This window comes from Hyperolius riggenbachi, chromosome 10 (genome assembly GCF_040937935.1).
Source record: "Hyperolius riggenbachi isolate aHypRig1 chromosome 10, aHypRig1.pri, whole genome shotgun sequence".
In the NCBI taxonomy this organism is placed as follows: domain Eukaryota; kingdom Metazoa; phylum Chordata; class Amphibia; order Anura; family Hyperoliidae; genus Hyperolius; species Hyperolius riggenbachi.
This window is the reverse complement of record NC_090655.1, coordinates 30,951,649-30,969,064: the sequence shown is the minus strand read 5'-3', so window position 1 is coordinate 30,969,064 and position 17,416 is coordinate 30,951,649. Positions and strand designations below refer to the sequence as shown.

The 17,416-nt window shown below is 44.6% G+C and overlaps 1 protein-coding gene across 3 annotated transcripts in view; it reads left to right on the top strand.

The window, feature by feature from the left end:
- LOC137533948 (uncharacterized) overlaps window positions 1-17,416 on the top strand; it is a 238,874-nt gene that overhangs the window by 169,775 nt on the left and 51,683 nt on the right. For all 3 annotated transcript variants that reach the window (XM_068255268.1, XM_068255267.1, XM_068255269.1), the window contains exon 13: window positions 2,594-2,766. In XM_068255268.1, the coding sequence (XP_068111369.1) occupies window positions 2,594-2,766 (173 nt within the window). The remainder of the gene's footprint in view (window positions 1-2,593; window positions 2,767-17,416) is intronic.

Here is a 17,416-nt window from a genome sequence, read left to right as displayed (position 1 = left end):
GATAGCTGATAAAGCTGCTGTAACTGACATAGGGGACCCTGTGACTCTCCTCACTCAGGCACTGACCTGGGATAGCTGATAAATCTCCTGTAACTGGCCTAGGGGGGGACCCTGTGACTCTCCTCACTCAGGCACTGACCTGGGATAGCTGATAAAGCTGCTGTACCTGCCCTAGGGGGACCCTGTGACTCTCCTCACTCAGGCACTGACCTGGGATAGCTGACAAAGCTGCTGTAACTGACATAGGGGGACCCTGTGACTCTCCTCACTCAGGTGCTGACCTGGGATAGCTGATAAAGCTGCTGCACCAGACCTAGGGGGACCCTGTGACTCCCCTCACTCAGGCACTGACCTGGGATAGCTGATAAAGCTGCTGTACCTGACATAGGGGGACCCTGTGACTCTCCTCACTCAGGCACTGACCTGGGATAGCTGATAAAGCTGCTGTAACTGACATAGGGGGACCCTGTGACTCTCCTCGCTCAGGCACTGACCTGGGATAGCTGATAAAGCCGCTGTACCTGACCTAGGGGGACCCTGTGACTCTCCTCACTCAGGCACTGACCTGGGATAGCTGATAAAGCTGCTGTACCTGCCCTAGGGGGACCCTGTGACTCTCCTCACTCAGGCACTGACCTGGGATAGCTGATAAATCTCCTGTAACTGGCCTAGGGGGGGACCCTGTGACTCTCCTCACTCGGGCACTGACCTGGGATAGCTGATAAAGCTGCTGTACCTGCCCTAGGGGGACCCTGTGACTCTCCTCACTCAGGTGCTGACCTGGGATAGCTGATAAAGCTGCTGCACCTGACCTAGGGGGACCCTGTGACTCCCCTCACTCAGGCACTGACCTGGGATAGCTGATAAAGCTGCTGTACCTGACATAGGGGGACCCTGTGACTCTCCTCACTCAGGCACTGACCTGGGATAGCTGATAAAGCTGCTGTAACTGACATAGGGGGACCCTGTGACTCTCCTCGCTCAGGCACTGACCTGGGATAGCTGATAAAGCCGCTGTACCTGACCTAGGGGGACCCTGTGACTCTCCTCACTCAGGCACTGACCTGGGATAGCTGATAAAGCTGCTGTACCTGCCCTAGGGGGACCCTGTGACTCTCCTCACTCAGGCACTGACCTGGGATAGCTGATAAATCTCCTGTAACTGGCCTAGGGGGGGACCCTGTGACTCTCCTCACTCGGGCACTGACCTGGGATAGCTGATAAAGCTGCTGTACCTGCCCTAGGGGGACCCTGTGACTCTCCTCACTCAGGCACTGTCCTGGGATAGCTGATAAAGCTGCTGTAACTGACATAGGGGGGATCCTGTGACTCTCCTCGCTCAGGCACTGACCAGGGATAGCTGATAAAGCTGCTGTACCTGACATAGGGGGACCCTGTGACTCTCCTCACTCAGGTGCTGACCTGGGATAGCTGATAAAGCTGCTGTACCTGCCCTAGGGGGACCCTGTGACTCTCCTCACTCAGGCACTGACCTGGGATAGCTGATAAAGCTGCTGTACCTGCCCTAGGGGGACCCTGTGACTCTCCTCACTCAGGCACTGACCTGGGATAGCTGAGAAAGCTGCTGTAACTGACATAGGGGGGACCCTGTGACTCTCTTCACTCAGGCACTGACCTGGGATAGCTGAGAAAGCTGCTGTAACTGGCCTAGGGGGGACCCTGTGACTCTCCTCACTCAGGCAGTGACCTGGGATAGCTGATAAAGCTGCTGTACCTGCCCTAGGGGGACCCTGTGACTCCTCACTCAGGCAGTGACCTGGGATAGCTGATAAAGCTGCTGTACCTGACTTAGGGGGACCCTGTGACACTCCTCACTCAGGCACTGACCTGGGATAGCTGATAAAGCTGCTGTACCTGACATAGGGGGACCCTGTGACTCTCCTCACTCAGGCACTCACCTGGGATACCCAATAATGTGCCTATACTTGGCACGAGCCGCGTATGATCTTCTCCCTAGTGTAGCGCCGTAGCTGAGGTACGCGGTGGAGATTGGGAAGGTGCGGGATATTAATATCCTGTGCGCCGTGGATGGTTCTCTTTGTGCACAGCGAAGGATAATAATCTTTGCACCGCTCAGCTTTCTGGACATCTGCTTGTAATTTTTCGCTGTATGGGAAAAATAGATTTGGAGAAGCCTCGGAGCTGCTGTTCTCAGTGATTTTTCAGGCGGCTGATTGAAGGCACATGATACGCGGCCCACGGGCTGTCCGTGTTTATGTGCACGAGGATTTCACCCATAATACTTATTATCTCATCAGCGCCTCTATGTATTCTGGCATGATTTGGCCCAATACAATTAATTCTATTAATTAACGGTGTTTCTACTTGCACTAAGGAACCGCTGCTAATGTTTACCCGGGGTCTCTGGGGGCTCCTCTCTACACAACCAGGATAGGAGGGGGGGCGGATAGAAAATATTTCAGCATAGCAGATAAATACTGATAAATACATGCACATGATGGAGCATACTGTGGTGGTTGTCAGGCGCCATCTAGTGGCGGTGGAGTATAGTGCAGGTATTTATGGATTATGCTCCATGCTAACCGACTGCTGTGTTCTCTGTTGTCACCAGAATCCCAGGAGAAGATGGGCGATAATCACATTGGGCGATTTCTCTCCGTGGCCCTGTATCCGGACGAAACGCTGCTAAATCGCTACGCCGCCGTGATCTACGCAAGCACGGACAATGGCAGGGTCTTCGAGGAGCTGCCGGGAGGCGGCGTGTGTCACAGCTGTGCGGAGAAGGTGACGTGTTACCTGTGTGACAGTCTGCTAAATGGGTGACATTCCAGCTGTCAACGTGTGCATTCATACGAGACAGAGAGCGGAGATGTCGCTGCCTTCTGTTCTTCACCTCCTCGCTAGAAGCAGAGGAAATTGAGTTGTCATTCTATCATGAAATTCTTTCTGGGTTTTCTTTTTTTCCTTTTTTTAGTTAGTCACTAAATTGTATTTTTTAGATACATTTTTTCTAAACCACGAATTCTTTTGTTTTGCCTCCCATACAAGATCAATATCGGTATGGCTCCATAATGAAAGCAATCAATTGCTCCTCGATCAAAAATGAACTGGGTGGTAAGGACCAGTGGTGTAGTTAGAGATCATAGGACACCATAGCAGAATTTTGATAAGGCCATCAAGTGTTGAGCAATCCCACCTATGAATACCTCCCAACTTTTTGAGATGAGAAATAGGGACACTTAAAGGACCACTATTGCAAAAAATTGTAAAACTTAAAATACTTGTAAACACATACAAATGAGAAGTATGTTTCTTCCAGATTATAATGAGCCATAAATTATTTTTCTCCTATGTTGCTGTCACTTACAGTAAGTAGTAGAAATCTGACAGAACCGACAGGTTTTGGTCTAGTCCATGTCTTCGTGGGGGATTCTCAGCAGGGCCTTTATTCTTTATAAAGACATTACTTGAAATGGTTTTATATAAAGATGCTGGCCAGCCTCCCTGCTCACTGTACACTATGTTAGCAGTTGGACAGGGCAACTGCCATTCACCAAGTGCTTTTTAAAATAAAGAAAACACTGAGAATCCCCCATGAAGAGATGTGTTAGTCCAAAACCTGTCAGTTCTGTCAGATTTCTACTACCTATTGAACATGACAGCAAGATAGTAGAAACGTAATTGATGGCCCATTTTACTCTGGAAGAAATGTACTTCTTATTTGTATGTTTTTACATGTATGTAACATTTTACCATTTTCACGAAGGTGGTCCTTTAAGCCACACCCCAGATCACGCCCCATCACACCTGTAGTCACGCATACCATAAAGATGTCATAAGAAAAATGTTGTTTTTATAATTCAAACCACACTGGTCCTTTCTACCCTGGTTTATTTTCCTTCATATTAACATTTTAAAATAAGTAATCTATCAATTTTAAAGGATGGGAGTAAAGTTTAGAGTCACACATTTTTTTAGTAGAGAAATATATATTTACATAGAAAGAGGGACAAAGTCCTGAAAGAGGGGAAAATGAGGACGACAAGGCTCCCAAAGAGGGAAAGTTGGGTGCTATGCCTATGGGATAGGAGTTAACTGGGCAGTGTGCAGTCCTATGCGATGTATATTTATTGCAAACAATCTCTGGGCACAGAGATAAAGTCAGAAGATGGGGATACACGGGAAATGTAACCTCCCTAGCGGTATTGACAGATATACAAAACATGCTGTAAACAGTATTAAAGGGGAACTGAAGAGAGAGGTATATGGAGGCTGTCATGTTTATTTCCTTTTAATCAATACCAGTTGCCTGGCAGCCCTGCTGGCCTATTTCTCTGCAGTGGTATCTGATTAAAACCAGAAACAAGCATGCAGCTAGTCTTGTCAGATCAGACTTATAAGTCTGAAACACCTGATCTGCTGCATGCTTGTTCAGGGGCTATGGCTAATAGTATTAGAGGCAGAGGATCAGCAGGGCTGCCAGGCAACTGGTATTGTCTAAAAGGAAATAAACATGACAGCCTCCAAATACCTCTCTCTTCAGTTCCCCATTAACATGCATACACATCAATACTCTTCTGCACTGTATACTAGACCCTTGCTTGACACATTTTGGCAAGTTACAGGGGGAAAAAAAAGGTTATGAAAATTAATTGGATCACATTTTTCAAATAAATCCTGGGGAAATAGAACGCCAGGGAGGTTAATAGCGAAGACAAATTACCACTTGGACCCCTCATCTCCAGGGCCTCATAACAGCCATAGAAGCCATAGCAACCAAGTACAGATTCTTCCACCCTGTCCACTTGATCTCAATTTCATACAGCAATCTGAGATTTGATCAAACTGCTAATGTTTCAAAACACCCCAGCCACTTTTTTAAATTGATGAACTGATTATTATTATTTAGTATTAATTAGCGCCAACATCTTACGCAGCGCTGTACAGTGTGTGTGTGTGTGTGTGTGTGTGTGTGTGTGTGTGTGTGTGTGTGTGTGTGTGTGTGTGTGTGTGTGTGTGTGTGTGTGTGTGTGTGTGTGTGTGTGTGTGTGTGTGTGTGTGTGTGTGTGTGTGTGTGTGTGTGTGTGTGTGTGTGTGTGTGTGTGTGTGTGTGTGTGTGTGTGTATGTATGTATGTATGTATGTATGTGTATATATATATATATATATATATATATATATATATATATATATATATATATATATATATATACAGTGGAGAAAATAATTATTTGACCCCTCACTGATTTTGTAAGTTTGTCCAATGACAAAGAAATGAAAAGTCTCAGAACAGTTTCATTTCAATGGTAGGTTTATTTTAACAGTGGCAGATAGCACATCAAAAGGAAAATCGAAAAAATAACCTTAAATAAAAGATAGCAACGGATTTGCATTTCATTGAGTGAAAAAAGTTTTTGAACCTCTACCAACCATTAAGAGTTCTGGCTCCCACAGAGTGGTTAGACACTTCTACTCAATTAGTCACCCTCATTAAGGACACCTGTCTTAACTAGTCACCTGTATAAAAGACACCTGTCCACAGAATCAATCAATCAAGCAGACTCCAAACTCTCCAACATGGGAAAGACCAAAGAGCTGTCCAAGGATGTCAGAGACAAAATTGTAGACCTGCACAAGGCTGGAATGGGCTACAAAACCATTAGCAAGAAGCTGGGAGAGAAGGTGACAACTGTTGGTGCGATTGTTCGAAAATGGAAGGAGCACAAAATGACCATCAATCGACCTCGCTCTGGGGCTCCACGCAAGATCTCACCTCGTGGGGTGTCAATGGTTCTGAGAAAGGTGAAAAAGCATCCTAGAACTACACGGGAGGAGTTAGTGAATGACCTCAAATTAGCAGGGACACCTGAATGATTCTGTGAGTGACTGGGAGAAGGTGCTGTGGTCTGATGAGACCAAAATAGAGCTCTTTGGCATTAACTCAACTCGCTGTGTTTGGAGGAAGAAAAATGCTGCCTATGACCCCCCAAACACCGTCCTCACCGTCAAGCATGGGGGTGGAAACATTTTGCTTTGGGGGTGTTTTTCTGCTAAGGGCACAGGACAACTTAATCACATTAACGGGAAAATGGACGGAGCCATGTATCGTGAAATCCTGAACGACAACCTCCTTCCCTCTGCCAGGAAACTGAAAATGGGTTGTGGATGGGTGTTCCAGCACGACAATGACCCAAAACATACAGCAAAGGCAACAAAGGAGTGGCTCAAGAAGAAGCACATTAAGGTCATGGAGTGGCCTAGTCAGTCTCCGGACCTTAATCCAATAGAAAACCTATGGAGGGAGCTCAAGTTCAGAGTTGCACAGAGACAGCCTCGAAACCTTAGGGATTTAGAGATGATCTGCAAAGAGGAGTGGACCAACATTCCTCCTAAAATGTGTGCAAACTTGGTCATCAATTACAAGAAACGTTTGACCTCTGTGCTTGCAAACAAGGGTTTTTCCACTAAGTATTAAGGCTTTTATTGTTAGAGGGTTCAAAAACTTATTTCACTCAATGAAATGCAAATCAGTTGCTATCTTTTATTTAAGGTTATTTTTTCGATTTTCCTTTTGATGTGCTATCTGCCACTGTTAAAATAAACCTACCATTGAAATGATACTGTTCTGAGACTTTTCATTTCTTTGTCATTGGACAAACTTACAAAATCAGTGAGGGGTCAAATAATTATTTCCTCCACTGTACATATATAAAATATTGTCTTCTCACTAACTGTCCCTCAAAGGAGCTCACAATCTAATCCCTGTCATTGTCATGTATCGTGTAGAGTATGTATTGTAGTCTAGGGCCAATTTTGGGGTTAGCCAATTAACTTAGCTGTATGTTTTTGGGGTGTGGGAGGAAACTGGAGTCCCTGGAGGAAACCCATGCAGACACTGGGAGAACATACAAACCCCTTGCAGATAGTACCCTGGCTGGGATTCGAACTGATCAAAATCATTAAAAAAACAAGAATAGATTGGGCTTGTTGGGATCAGATTCAGTCCGACTGATCAATTAGGACTGAAGAACCCACATGAGTATAGTCAGCCTCACTGGCTATTGTACGCAGAGCAGGATCGTCTACCAGGCAACCTAGGCAGTTGCTTAGGGTCTAGTGGGTACTAAGGGGCCCACCTGCCACCTTCTCTGACCTCTCTCCACTTCAGCTTACCAAAAGCACCACAAGGGGGCTCCAAATCGACTACCCTACCTAGGGCCCTATTACATCTCAGTCCACCTCTGATTGTACTTCAGAGACAGCTGCTGCATACATGTTAAAAGGGCGCAGGGTGAACCCATTAACAGAGTATCGGCAATACTGGTTCTACACACTCCTAACACTTCCGCCCCTAACTATACCTGAAACTAGCTCTGCCGTGAACCCCAAGCTTAACACTACCCATCCCTCCCTAAAAGAACACTGCAAAAAAAATTAAAATTTACACATACAGTAGGCCACAAAAAACTGATAGATTTTGGAATAGTCCATTTCCTCATGGGGAGATGTTATTATTACCTTCTTTACAAAAGTACTTCCTGGATAGGATCTATACAAATGTCCGCCAGCCTCCCTACACATAAGTTACAATGTCCCATGATGATTTGGACTAGTCGAAAACCTGGCAGATCTTTTACATTTTACTACTGTACCTACTGCCACAGAGACAAAGTGTAGTAAAATGTACAGTACCTGTAGCTTCATATCCTCCTGAATGGAAAGGTTCAGCGAGTTGCTAAGAATTCTGTCTTCCATGCAAGTTGTATACAGCTTGCAATTGGGCCAATCAAAATCTATAGGAAGCAATGTATGTTTGGCCCAGTTTCCAGATGAATACAGTTTGCATGAAATCAGGCCCGGATTTATATTACAGGAGCCTATAGGCACAGATTTCCTCGCACCTTGGACTTCACCCTCTATGAACTTAGAAACCCCCAACCGAACCGCACCACAAGTGTGCTGGCTGACTCAGCTGTCACTTCTCTCTTGCCCATCATAGCTACAGGTGCCCTTTAGTGTTGGGTAGCCAGTGCTATGCTCTGTATTAAATAGCTAGTGGTGCCCCCAGCTGAAGTGAGATCTGATCAGTGGAAGGCTGAGAGCTGGGGGAGTAACCTCTCATTTACGCATCAGGACTCTGCATAGGAAAAAAAGGAGGGAGGGAACTGAGCTGCCTTTCCATCATCAGGCACCCGTAGGCATCTGCCTACAGTGCCTGATGGTAAATACGCCCTGCATGAAATTTACATGCAAGCCAGAATTACTTGAACCTTAGCGACCGTTACTGATCATTCTACTTTACATGCAAATTGTATACAGTTTGCAATTTGGGCCTTCCATGTACATCTTATACAAATTGGGCCAGATAAATGCACGTCGTCGTGATTTCAATTGGTCCGATACTGAGCTACATACACACTACATACAAGCTGTCATAATAATAATAATAATAATAATAATTGTCTGTCTCTTTTGTTGAACAGTAATAGAAGGCCCCACATACATAGACCCTTTTATGCACAAGTCACACCTGCTTGAACAATCTTTGACAACCAGCTAAAGGTCTTCTTGAAAGTGCAAACTTTACAATTTTGAGTTCAATTTGAAAAAAAAAAAGTATAATGAATTTGTTCTGATGCATTTAAAGGTGCACCTAAACCGAGGCCTTGTTCACATTATAGGCGTTTTTGTAAAATTCAAAATTGCCCTGAAAGCGCTTGTGCAGTGATTCTCTATGAGAGTGTTCATATCAGAGCGGTTTGTGTGCGATCTGCTTTGAAAAGCGGCGCTTCGGCCATTTTTGAGGCGATTTGCCTGAATGGAAGGTATGGGAAAAACGCAAACCGCTCACAAAACAAAATTGCTTTGGCACGCGATTGCGTGAGCTTTTTTTTTTTTTTTTCTTAAACCGGGGGAAAAAAGCCCATTGTGGACGGACAGGTGAGCCGAACGCAATGTGAACAAGGCCTGAGAGAGATACGGAGGCAGACCTATTTATTTCCTTTTAAACCATACCAAATGCCTGACAGTCCTGTTGATCTTCTGGCATCAGTAGCGTCTCACTCACACCTGAAACAAGCATGCATCTAATTTAGTCAGACTTCAGTCAGATACACCTGATCTGTTGCATGCTTGTTCAAGGTCTATGGCTAAAAGTATTAGAGGCAGAGAATCAACAGGACTGCCAGGCAACTGGCATTGCTTAACCACATAAAGTGAACCAGAGACGAAGCACCATCATGTATTTTACCATATATATCAGTGGGAACATTAGAGAAAACGCCTACCCTGCTGTCTGTTTCATCCTTCACTGCTCAGCCTGCTTGTTACCAGCCCTGATAAAATCCCCCACTGAGCATTCAGTCTGGCTTTGCTCAGGATCCAGCATAGCTGAGTCATTATAGCAGAGACGGAAGGGGGCAGGCTTGTGCTTGAAAAGTCATCAGAGATGACAGACTCCGCTATGATTCCTGAGCAAAGCCAGACTGAATGCTCAGCCGGGGTGTGACGAATATTACGGAAAGTTGTGCGCAAAATCGCCATCGATTTTTGCATGGTCGTGCACAGTCACTGTCAGCCCTGGGTAGGATAACAAATACCTTTCTTTGCTCTTCTTCTGAGAGCATTGCAGGAGTACAGTAGCCTCCCCCACATCCTGTGTCAGGAAAGAATGTCACACGTGGCTAGCTTCCCTGGGGAGAAGCCATTTGGTTACACAGCTCATCTTTCCCCAAAAGAAAAACCTCCTCAAACTGGTTGAGATTCAAATTTCCCTCCAAAAACTCATAGCCTCACACAAAGGGAACGTTAACTTATTAATAATTCAAAATAGGTTTGGCACAGCAAGACCAAAATTACATTTCCTGATACCTAGGAAACAGGTCTATAATTCACATGAATTATCATTCTCTAGCTATCAGGAATCAATTGAGAAACCACTTTATCCGGCATGCGTAGAGCGAATTCGTTAGACTAGGCATGTATAGCCTCATTTAATACAGAGTCGCATGCTGCTTATGAATATGGGCTCGGATTTGCGATACACTAATCTTGGGCCGAGTCACACAAATTATTAATAAATTGGTACATTTCTAGCTCTAAGTCTGAGGGTGGCAACCTGGCTTCCAGGAGGGAACCCTGCCTTAAACACACCTACTTTCCAGGTAGTGACCGCCCCAAAACTGAGGTCAGTAAAAAGTGTTTGCGAGGAACTCCGCCTCAGTTCTCAAAATTCCATCTACCAGGGAAGTCTAGACATGTGCTCACGGAGAACCGGGCGCATGTTGTGTACAAAGACTTTTAACCTGAATGCCTACTTTTAAACTGGACTATTTTCTTCCTTCTTCAAATGGACTGCTCAGCTAACTAAGTAAGAACTTTCTGATTTTATTCCTTTTTATTTTTAAGCTCTGTGTTTTATATGTTAATAGGTGTATATAACTGTATGTAATGCATTTGTGTTATTAAACGTTTAAAAATCGTTTAGCGGTTATGACCTGTTGCTGAACATACACAATCGTACCTATTCTCCTGAACTCGCTACCCTGTGTTTAATAGAAGTATACATTTATAAGCCGTATGCGTGAATCCGGCTCAGATAGTCAGATCTGACCCAGATTCCTGCATACTGCTAATAGAGCGTTCTCCAAGTCCTAGTATAATTACAGTAGCGGGCTGTGTAACTCGCTTGGTGGCAGATCTTTGAATTGTATGTGTGTGGAGTGATTCGGTCGGTATCAGAACGCTCCCTTCGCGAGTCAGTTCATCAAATTGCGAACGCGGGTTACCCTTCGTGATGAACAAATGACCGTGTAAGAGGATTTCTGACGCTGATCGACTGACCCACCCGCAGACCGGCCTAGCGGTCTGTGACACGGGGATTATATCAGGGCTGATAAGAAGCAGACTGAGCAGTGAAGAATGAAAAAGAGAGCATGGTATGTATTTTCTGTAATGTTCCCACTGATATATATGGTAAAATACAGGCGGGTGTTCCGTCTCTGGTTTACTTTAAAGACAACTGGACGGATAGATTTGTCCAGTGTAGTTGTGGAGAGTGCACTACCAGTTTGTTACTAAATATGTGGTATCATTTTAATCGTGAAGAGTTGTAGAATACATATTGGTGTGTCTTAAAGGTTGGATCCACGTCGCATAAAAAATAGATACGGACAAACTCAATGAAACATAAAAAAAGTGATTTTCATTTTTATATTGGGGCAGCACGGTGGCGTAGTGGTTAGCTCTCTCGCCTTGCAGCGCTGGGTCCCTGGTTCGAATCCCAGCCAGGGCACTATCTGCAAAGAGTTTGTATGTTCTCTCCGTGTCTGCGTGGGTTTCCTCCGGGCACTCCGGTTTCCTCCCACATTCCAAAAACATACGGATAAGTTAATTGGCTCCCCCTAAAAAAATTGGCCCTAGACTACAGTACTTACACTACATAATATAGACATATGGCTATGGTAGGGATTAGATTGTGAGCTCCTTTGAGGGACAGATAGTTACAAGAGATATATATATATACACACACTGTACAGCTCTGCGTAATATGTCGGCGCTATATAAATACTAAATAATAATAATAATAATGTCTTGTGTATTGTTTTTAGTCACAAACTGAACCACAAAATTACATTTTTGTATATTTTGTATCAATATAAGACTTGTAAAATGAAAACAAAGTGACAATATAAAAGAAAAAACATATTGTTACCTTAGGAACTTGGCTTTTAAAATTTATATGCCATGAGGGTATGTTAATATTATTTTTGGAAATAAGGTCTTGTAATCATTGATGGTGTACAATGAGAAAGCAAAAAAGCAGAAAAAAACACCTCTATTTCCAAATACAATATTGTCCCCATACATTGTACTAGAACATAATATAAATGTTGTAATAACCAGGATCGATAAGCAAATAAAGTTTGTGGGTTTAATTTATAGTTGACACTAATTATTGTAATGATATAATGGATGTAAATGGAGAAAAAGTGTGTTTTTTCTGTTTATTTCCCTTATTTTCCCTTTAAAATAGGTAATTACTAAACCAAATTATCACACACTAAAAGCCCAATTTGTCCTGAAAAAAAAATATAGATGATTTAAGTGTGATGAGTAGTGATAAAGCTATTGGCGAATGAATGGGAGCAGCGCTGATATACGAAAATTGCTCTCGTCCTGAAGTAGTTAAAGTATACCAGAGATTGGATGATTAAAATATTTGATACTTACCCGGGGCTTCCTCCAGCCTCATAAGCTGAGTCCCACGCCGTCCTCCCACGGTTTGCCGTTCAGCCGCAACTAGCCCCGGTAACTGGCTCAGTCGGGGTCTTCTGCGCATGTGTGGACCTCCCGCACATACTCAGAAGACAAAGTACATTATCAGAGGTTACCTTCAGTAGAAAGATTTCAGAGCTACACCCTGGATAAGTACTGTTGTTAAAGAGACTCCGTAACAAAAATTTCATGCGGTTTTCTTCCATCCTACAAGTTCCAAAATCTATTCTAATGTGCTCTGGCTTACTGCAGCACGTTCTACTATCACCATCTCTGTAATAAATCAACTTATCTCTCTCTTGTCAGACTTGTCAGGCTGTGTCTGGAAGGCTGCCAAGTTCTTCAGTGTTGTGGTTCTGTGATGCATCTCCCCCCTCCAGGCCTCTCTCTGCACACTGCCTGTGTATTATTTAGATTAGTGCAGCTTCTCTCTGCTCTATTATCTTTTACAAGCTGGATAAATCCTCCTCTGAGCTGGCTGGGCTTTCACATACTGAGGAATTACATACAGGCAGAGCTGTCTGCACTCTGCAGGAAGAAATAGCCTGACACTTCAGTGGAAGATAGCTGCAGGGGGAAAGAAACACACAAATGATCTCTTGAGAATAAAAAGGAAGGCTGTATACAGCCTGCTTGTGTATGGATGTATTTTCTATGTGTGGACATACTGAACATCAACCTACTTCCTGTTTTGGTGGCCATTTTGTTTGTTTATAAACAAACTTTTTAAAACTGTTTTTAACCACTTTTAATGCGGCGAGGAGCGGCGAAATTGTGACAGAGGGTAATAGGAGATGTCCCCTAACGCACTGGTATGTTTACTTTTGTGCGATTTTAACAATACAGATTCTCTTTAAGAGGGTTAGAAGGAAGTGATTTAATGCCAGGAGGAATTCCCTCCCCTTTGACTTTTTAAGACTCTCTGTTGATGTGTGATGGATGGTTTCAAAGACCAATGGGAAAGCTCAGGAGTTCATCTCTCTTTACTCTCCACTTGCTACATCTCCTTTAATGTGAAGAACTACTGAAAATGTAGTCATGCAGTCATTACTAACATTAACCTTTGATTATATAGTTTATTATCATACGCTCAGTTTTATGGCTCACGGACTTAAAGGGATACTTAATTTAAAAAAAAAATGATTTTTACTCACCTGGGGCATCCCTCAGCCCCCTGAAGCTGTATGGTGCCCTTGCATCCTCGCTCCGATCCTCCTGTCCCCAACGGCGGCTACTTCCGGGTTCGGCGACAGCCGCCGACAGGCTGGGAACGCGAGTTATTCTCCGCGTTCCCAGCTGCTATATTACCCTCTATGCTGCTATGCTATAGCGTATATGTTATACGCTATAGCAGCATAGAGAGTGATATAGCGGCTGGGAACGCGGAGAATCACTCGCGTTCCCAGCCTGTCGGCGGCTGTTGCCGAACCCGGAAGTAGCCGCCGTTGGGGACAGGAGGATCGGAGCGAGGATGCAAGGGCACCATACAGCTTCAGGAGGCTGAGGGATGCCCCAGGTGAGTAAACATTTTTTTTTTTTAAAACTTATGTATCCCTTTAACGTTGCTTTGAGCACTAGTACTGTCAGAGCTGCTCAGCGAGTTAGTATTTAGCAGTTTCTTGTTGCATTATAGTGCACTGCGCAGCCTCAGCATGAGGACATCAGCGTTGTGCAATTCTTGTGTAATATTGTGCAGTAGTGACCAGCAGGGGCCACTGCTGAGGATGTCAGTGATGTGCTACAGTCAGCAGAGGGATCAGTATTGTGCTTGGTGAAGCTGAACAAGCCGTGTGTCACAGGATTAAGCTGGTCATACGCTACAGAATATTTAGCTAAATTGGAATTGGGCAAAAATCATTTTTACGGCCAGAGCACATTGGCGCTGCAAGCGCACCCAGCGATTGTCACATGGGCGACATTCAAGGATCTGTAATAATGGTTATTTGTCCTACGATGCACACGATGTAGATCGTGGGACAGTTGCGATCTGAGGAGTGTATGGGTAGCCTTGCACAAGGAAGTATGTACATCACTGTGGCTGTGCTAGACTTGAGCATTTGTAACAAAAGGAGAAACCTGAACATGCACAAGATGTATATGTACAAAGGCTTCTGCTCTTCATCCAGCCATAGCTGTAGTGCACCAGCCACCTCTCCTAATCACACTACCACATCCAATGCTGCTCTGTACATTCATTTCATGGAAGGTTGCTTTGCATGAATTATTCTTATGCAAGCTTTAAAAGACCACATTCTCAGCCCCCCCCCCCCCCAAAAAAAAAAAAACTACTTACAGTGATGCCATAGGTGAGTATTACCCCCTACAGGACACATCGGCCAATGTACAGTGATGCTATAAGTAAATATTATACTCTGCAGATACCATAAGTGAACCTTACATCCTACAGGACGCATCAGCCAGTGTACAGTGATGCCATAGGTGAATATTACACCCTACAGGGCACATCAGACAGTGTACAGTGATGTCATAGGTGAGTATTACACCCTACAGGGCGCATCAGCCAGTGTACAGTGATGCCATAGGTGAGTATTACATCCTACAGGACACATCAGCCAGTGTACAGTGATGCCATAGGTGAGTATTACACCCTACGGGGCGCATCAGCCAGTGTACAGTGATGCCATAGGTGAGTATTACACCCTACAGAACGCATCAGCCAGTGTACAGTGATGCCATAGGTGAGTATTACATCCTACAGGGTGCATCAGTCAGTGTACAGTGATGCCATAGGTGAATATTACACCCTACAGGGCACATCAGACAGTGTACAGTGATGCCATAGGTGAGTATTACACCCTACAGGACACATCAGCCAGTGTACAGTGATGCCATAGGTGAGTATTACACCCTACAGGACACATCTGCCAGTGTACAGTGATGCCATAGGTGAGTATTACACCCCACGGGGCGCATCAGCCAGTGTACAGTGATGCCATGGGTGAGTATTACACCCTACAGGGCGCATCAGCCAGTGTACAGTGATGCCATAGGTGAGTATTACATCCTACAGGGTGCATCAGTCAGTGTACAGTGATGCCATAGGTGAATATTACACCCTACAGGGCACATCAGACAGTGTACAGTGATGCCATAGGTGAGTATTACACCCTACAGGACACATCAGCCAGTGTACAGTGATGCCATAGGTGAGTATTACACCCTACAGGACACATCTGCCAGTGTACAGTGATGCCATAGGTGAGTATTACACCCCACGGGGCGCATCAGCCAGTGTACAGTGATGCCATGGGTGAGTATTACACCCTACGGGACACATCAGCCAGTGTACAGTGATGCCATAGGTGAGTATTACACCCTACGGGACACATCAGCCAGTGTACAGTGATGCCATAGGTGAGTATTACACCCCACGGGGCGCATCAGCCAGTGTACAGTGATGCCATGGGTGAGTATTACACCCTACAGGGCGCATCAGCCAGTGTACAGTGATGCCATAGGTGAGTATTACACCCTACAGGGCACATCAGCCAGTGTACAGTGATGCCATAGGTGAGTATTATACCCATCAGCCAGTGTACAGTGATGCCATAGGTGAGTATTACACCTTACATAAATAAGATTTATCATTTTCTAAAACTCTAAATTTGTTATTTTTGGCAAAGTAGTTCAAGCCCGAGTACTCCCTGGAACCTTCAGAAGTACCCCCTGGGGTACGCGTACCACACGTTGAGAACCTAGGCCCTACAGGACACATCAGCCAGTGTACAGTGATGCCATTACTTAATATTGCTCCCCTGACATTGCATTGATAAAACGAAAACAAAAAGAACCTCAGCATAGCTCATGAAGCCAGCAAATACACATAACACTTGTAATGTAAGCAGAGTATGTTTGTTTCATGCATCCATTGATGTTAGTGTGAGCCAATGTTGTACTGTGTTCTGAAACCCCTGTGCTAACGGTGGACGCTTACACATCTTACACAAACAGTGAGCACATACAAAATGGGACATGTCTGAATGGATAAAAAAACTGACTGTGAATCTACATGAGATCACCCTATACACCACAGACCTAAACCTTGTATGATGCAACCCTAAGCATCCCCTTGTGTTCCTGAAGGTAGCAAGTTGTATAACAGTCTTTAAAAACTTCAACTTGATTATGAGAAACTAAGAAGTAGGCAAGCCTACAAAAGAATTATATACAAAGTTTCACTTCTGAGTAATGCTGTGCACTGGAGTCCTTAGCCAATGTCTACTGATGTCAGTGGTGAGTATAGCTCCATACTGAACTTCTCAGCCAATGTCCAGTGAAGCCACTGGTGAGTATTGCTCCATACTGAAGTTTTCAGCCGATGTCCAGTGTTGCTACTAATGAGTATTACTCTCTACTGGACTTCTCATCCAGCATCCAGTAATGCTACTAGTGAGTATTGCGATGTACTGGACTCCAAATGCAGTGCCTAGTGAGGCCACATGTGAGTATTGGGCCATACTAGACTCCTCAACCAGTGGCCACTGGTGATCATTGCTCTATATTGGACTTCTCGTCCAGTGATGCCACTTTTGAGCATTGCTCTATATTGGACTTCCCATCCAGGGTCCAGTGATGCCACTGGTGAGCATTGCTCTATTTTGGACTTCCCATCCAGGGTCCAGTGATGCCACTGCCGAGTATTGCTCTTTATTGGACTTCTCGTCCAGTGATGCCACTAGTGAGCATTGCTCTATTTTGGACTTCCCATCCAGGGTCCAGTGATGCCACTGGTGAGCATTGCTCTATTTTGGACTTCTCGTCCAGGGTCCAGTGATGCCACTGCCGAGTGTTGCTCTTTATTGGACTCCTCTGCAATGAACACGCAGATGAAATAATTGCACGGTTGCAGATATGAGGCTTTCAGTCTTTGTCTTTAGCCGGCTGACGGGAGACATCAGGGAAGAGGGGGTTGCTTTGGTAAGATTAAGCGATTAAATATGCAGAGTAATCGCCCTCCATCTGTTTATCATATTAATGACTGTGCCGTTGTCAGCCCCCAGCATTGGAACGTTTATAGGAAGCCACCGATAGGACAAACGCTTGTTGTTAATTAAAAGAGCATTAACCCTAATGGTCTGAAGGTCCGAGACGTCATTTGCGGAGCGCTGCAGCACACAGGACGCTGCGCCATAACAAAT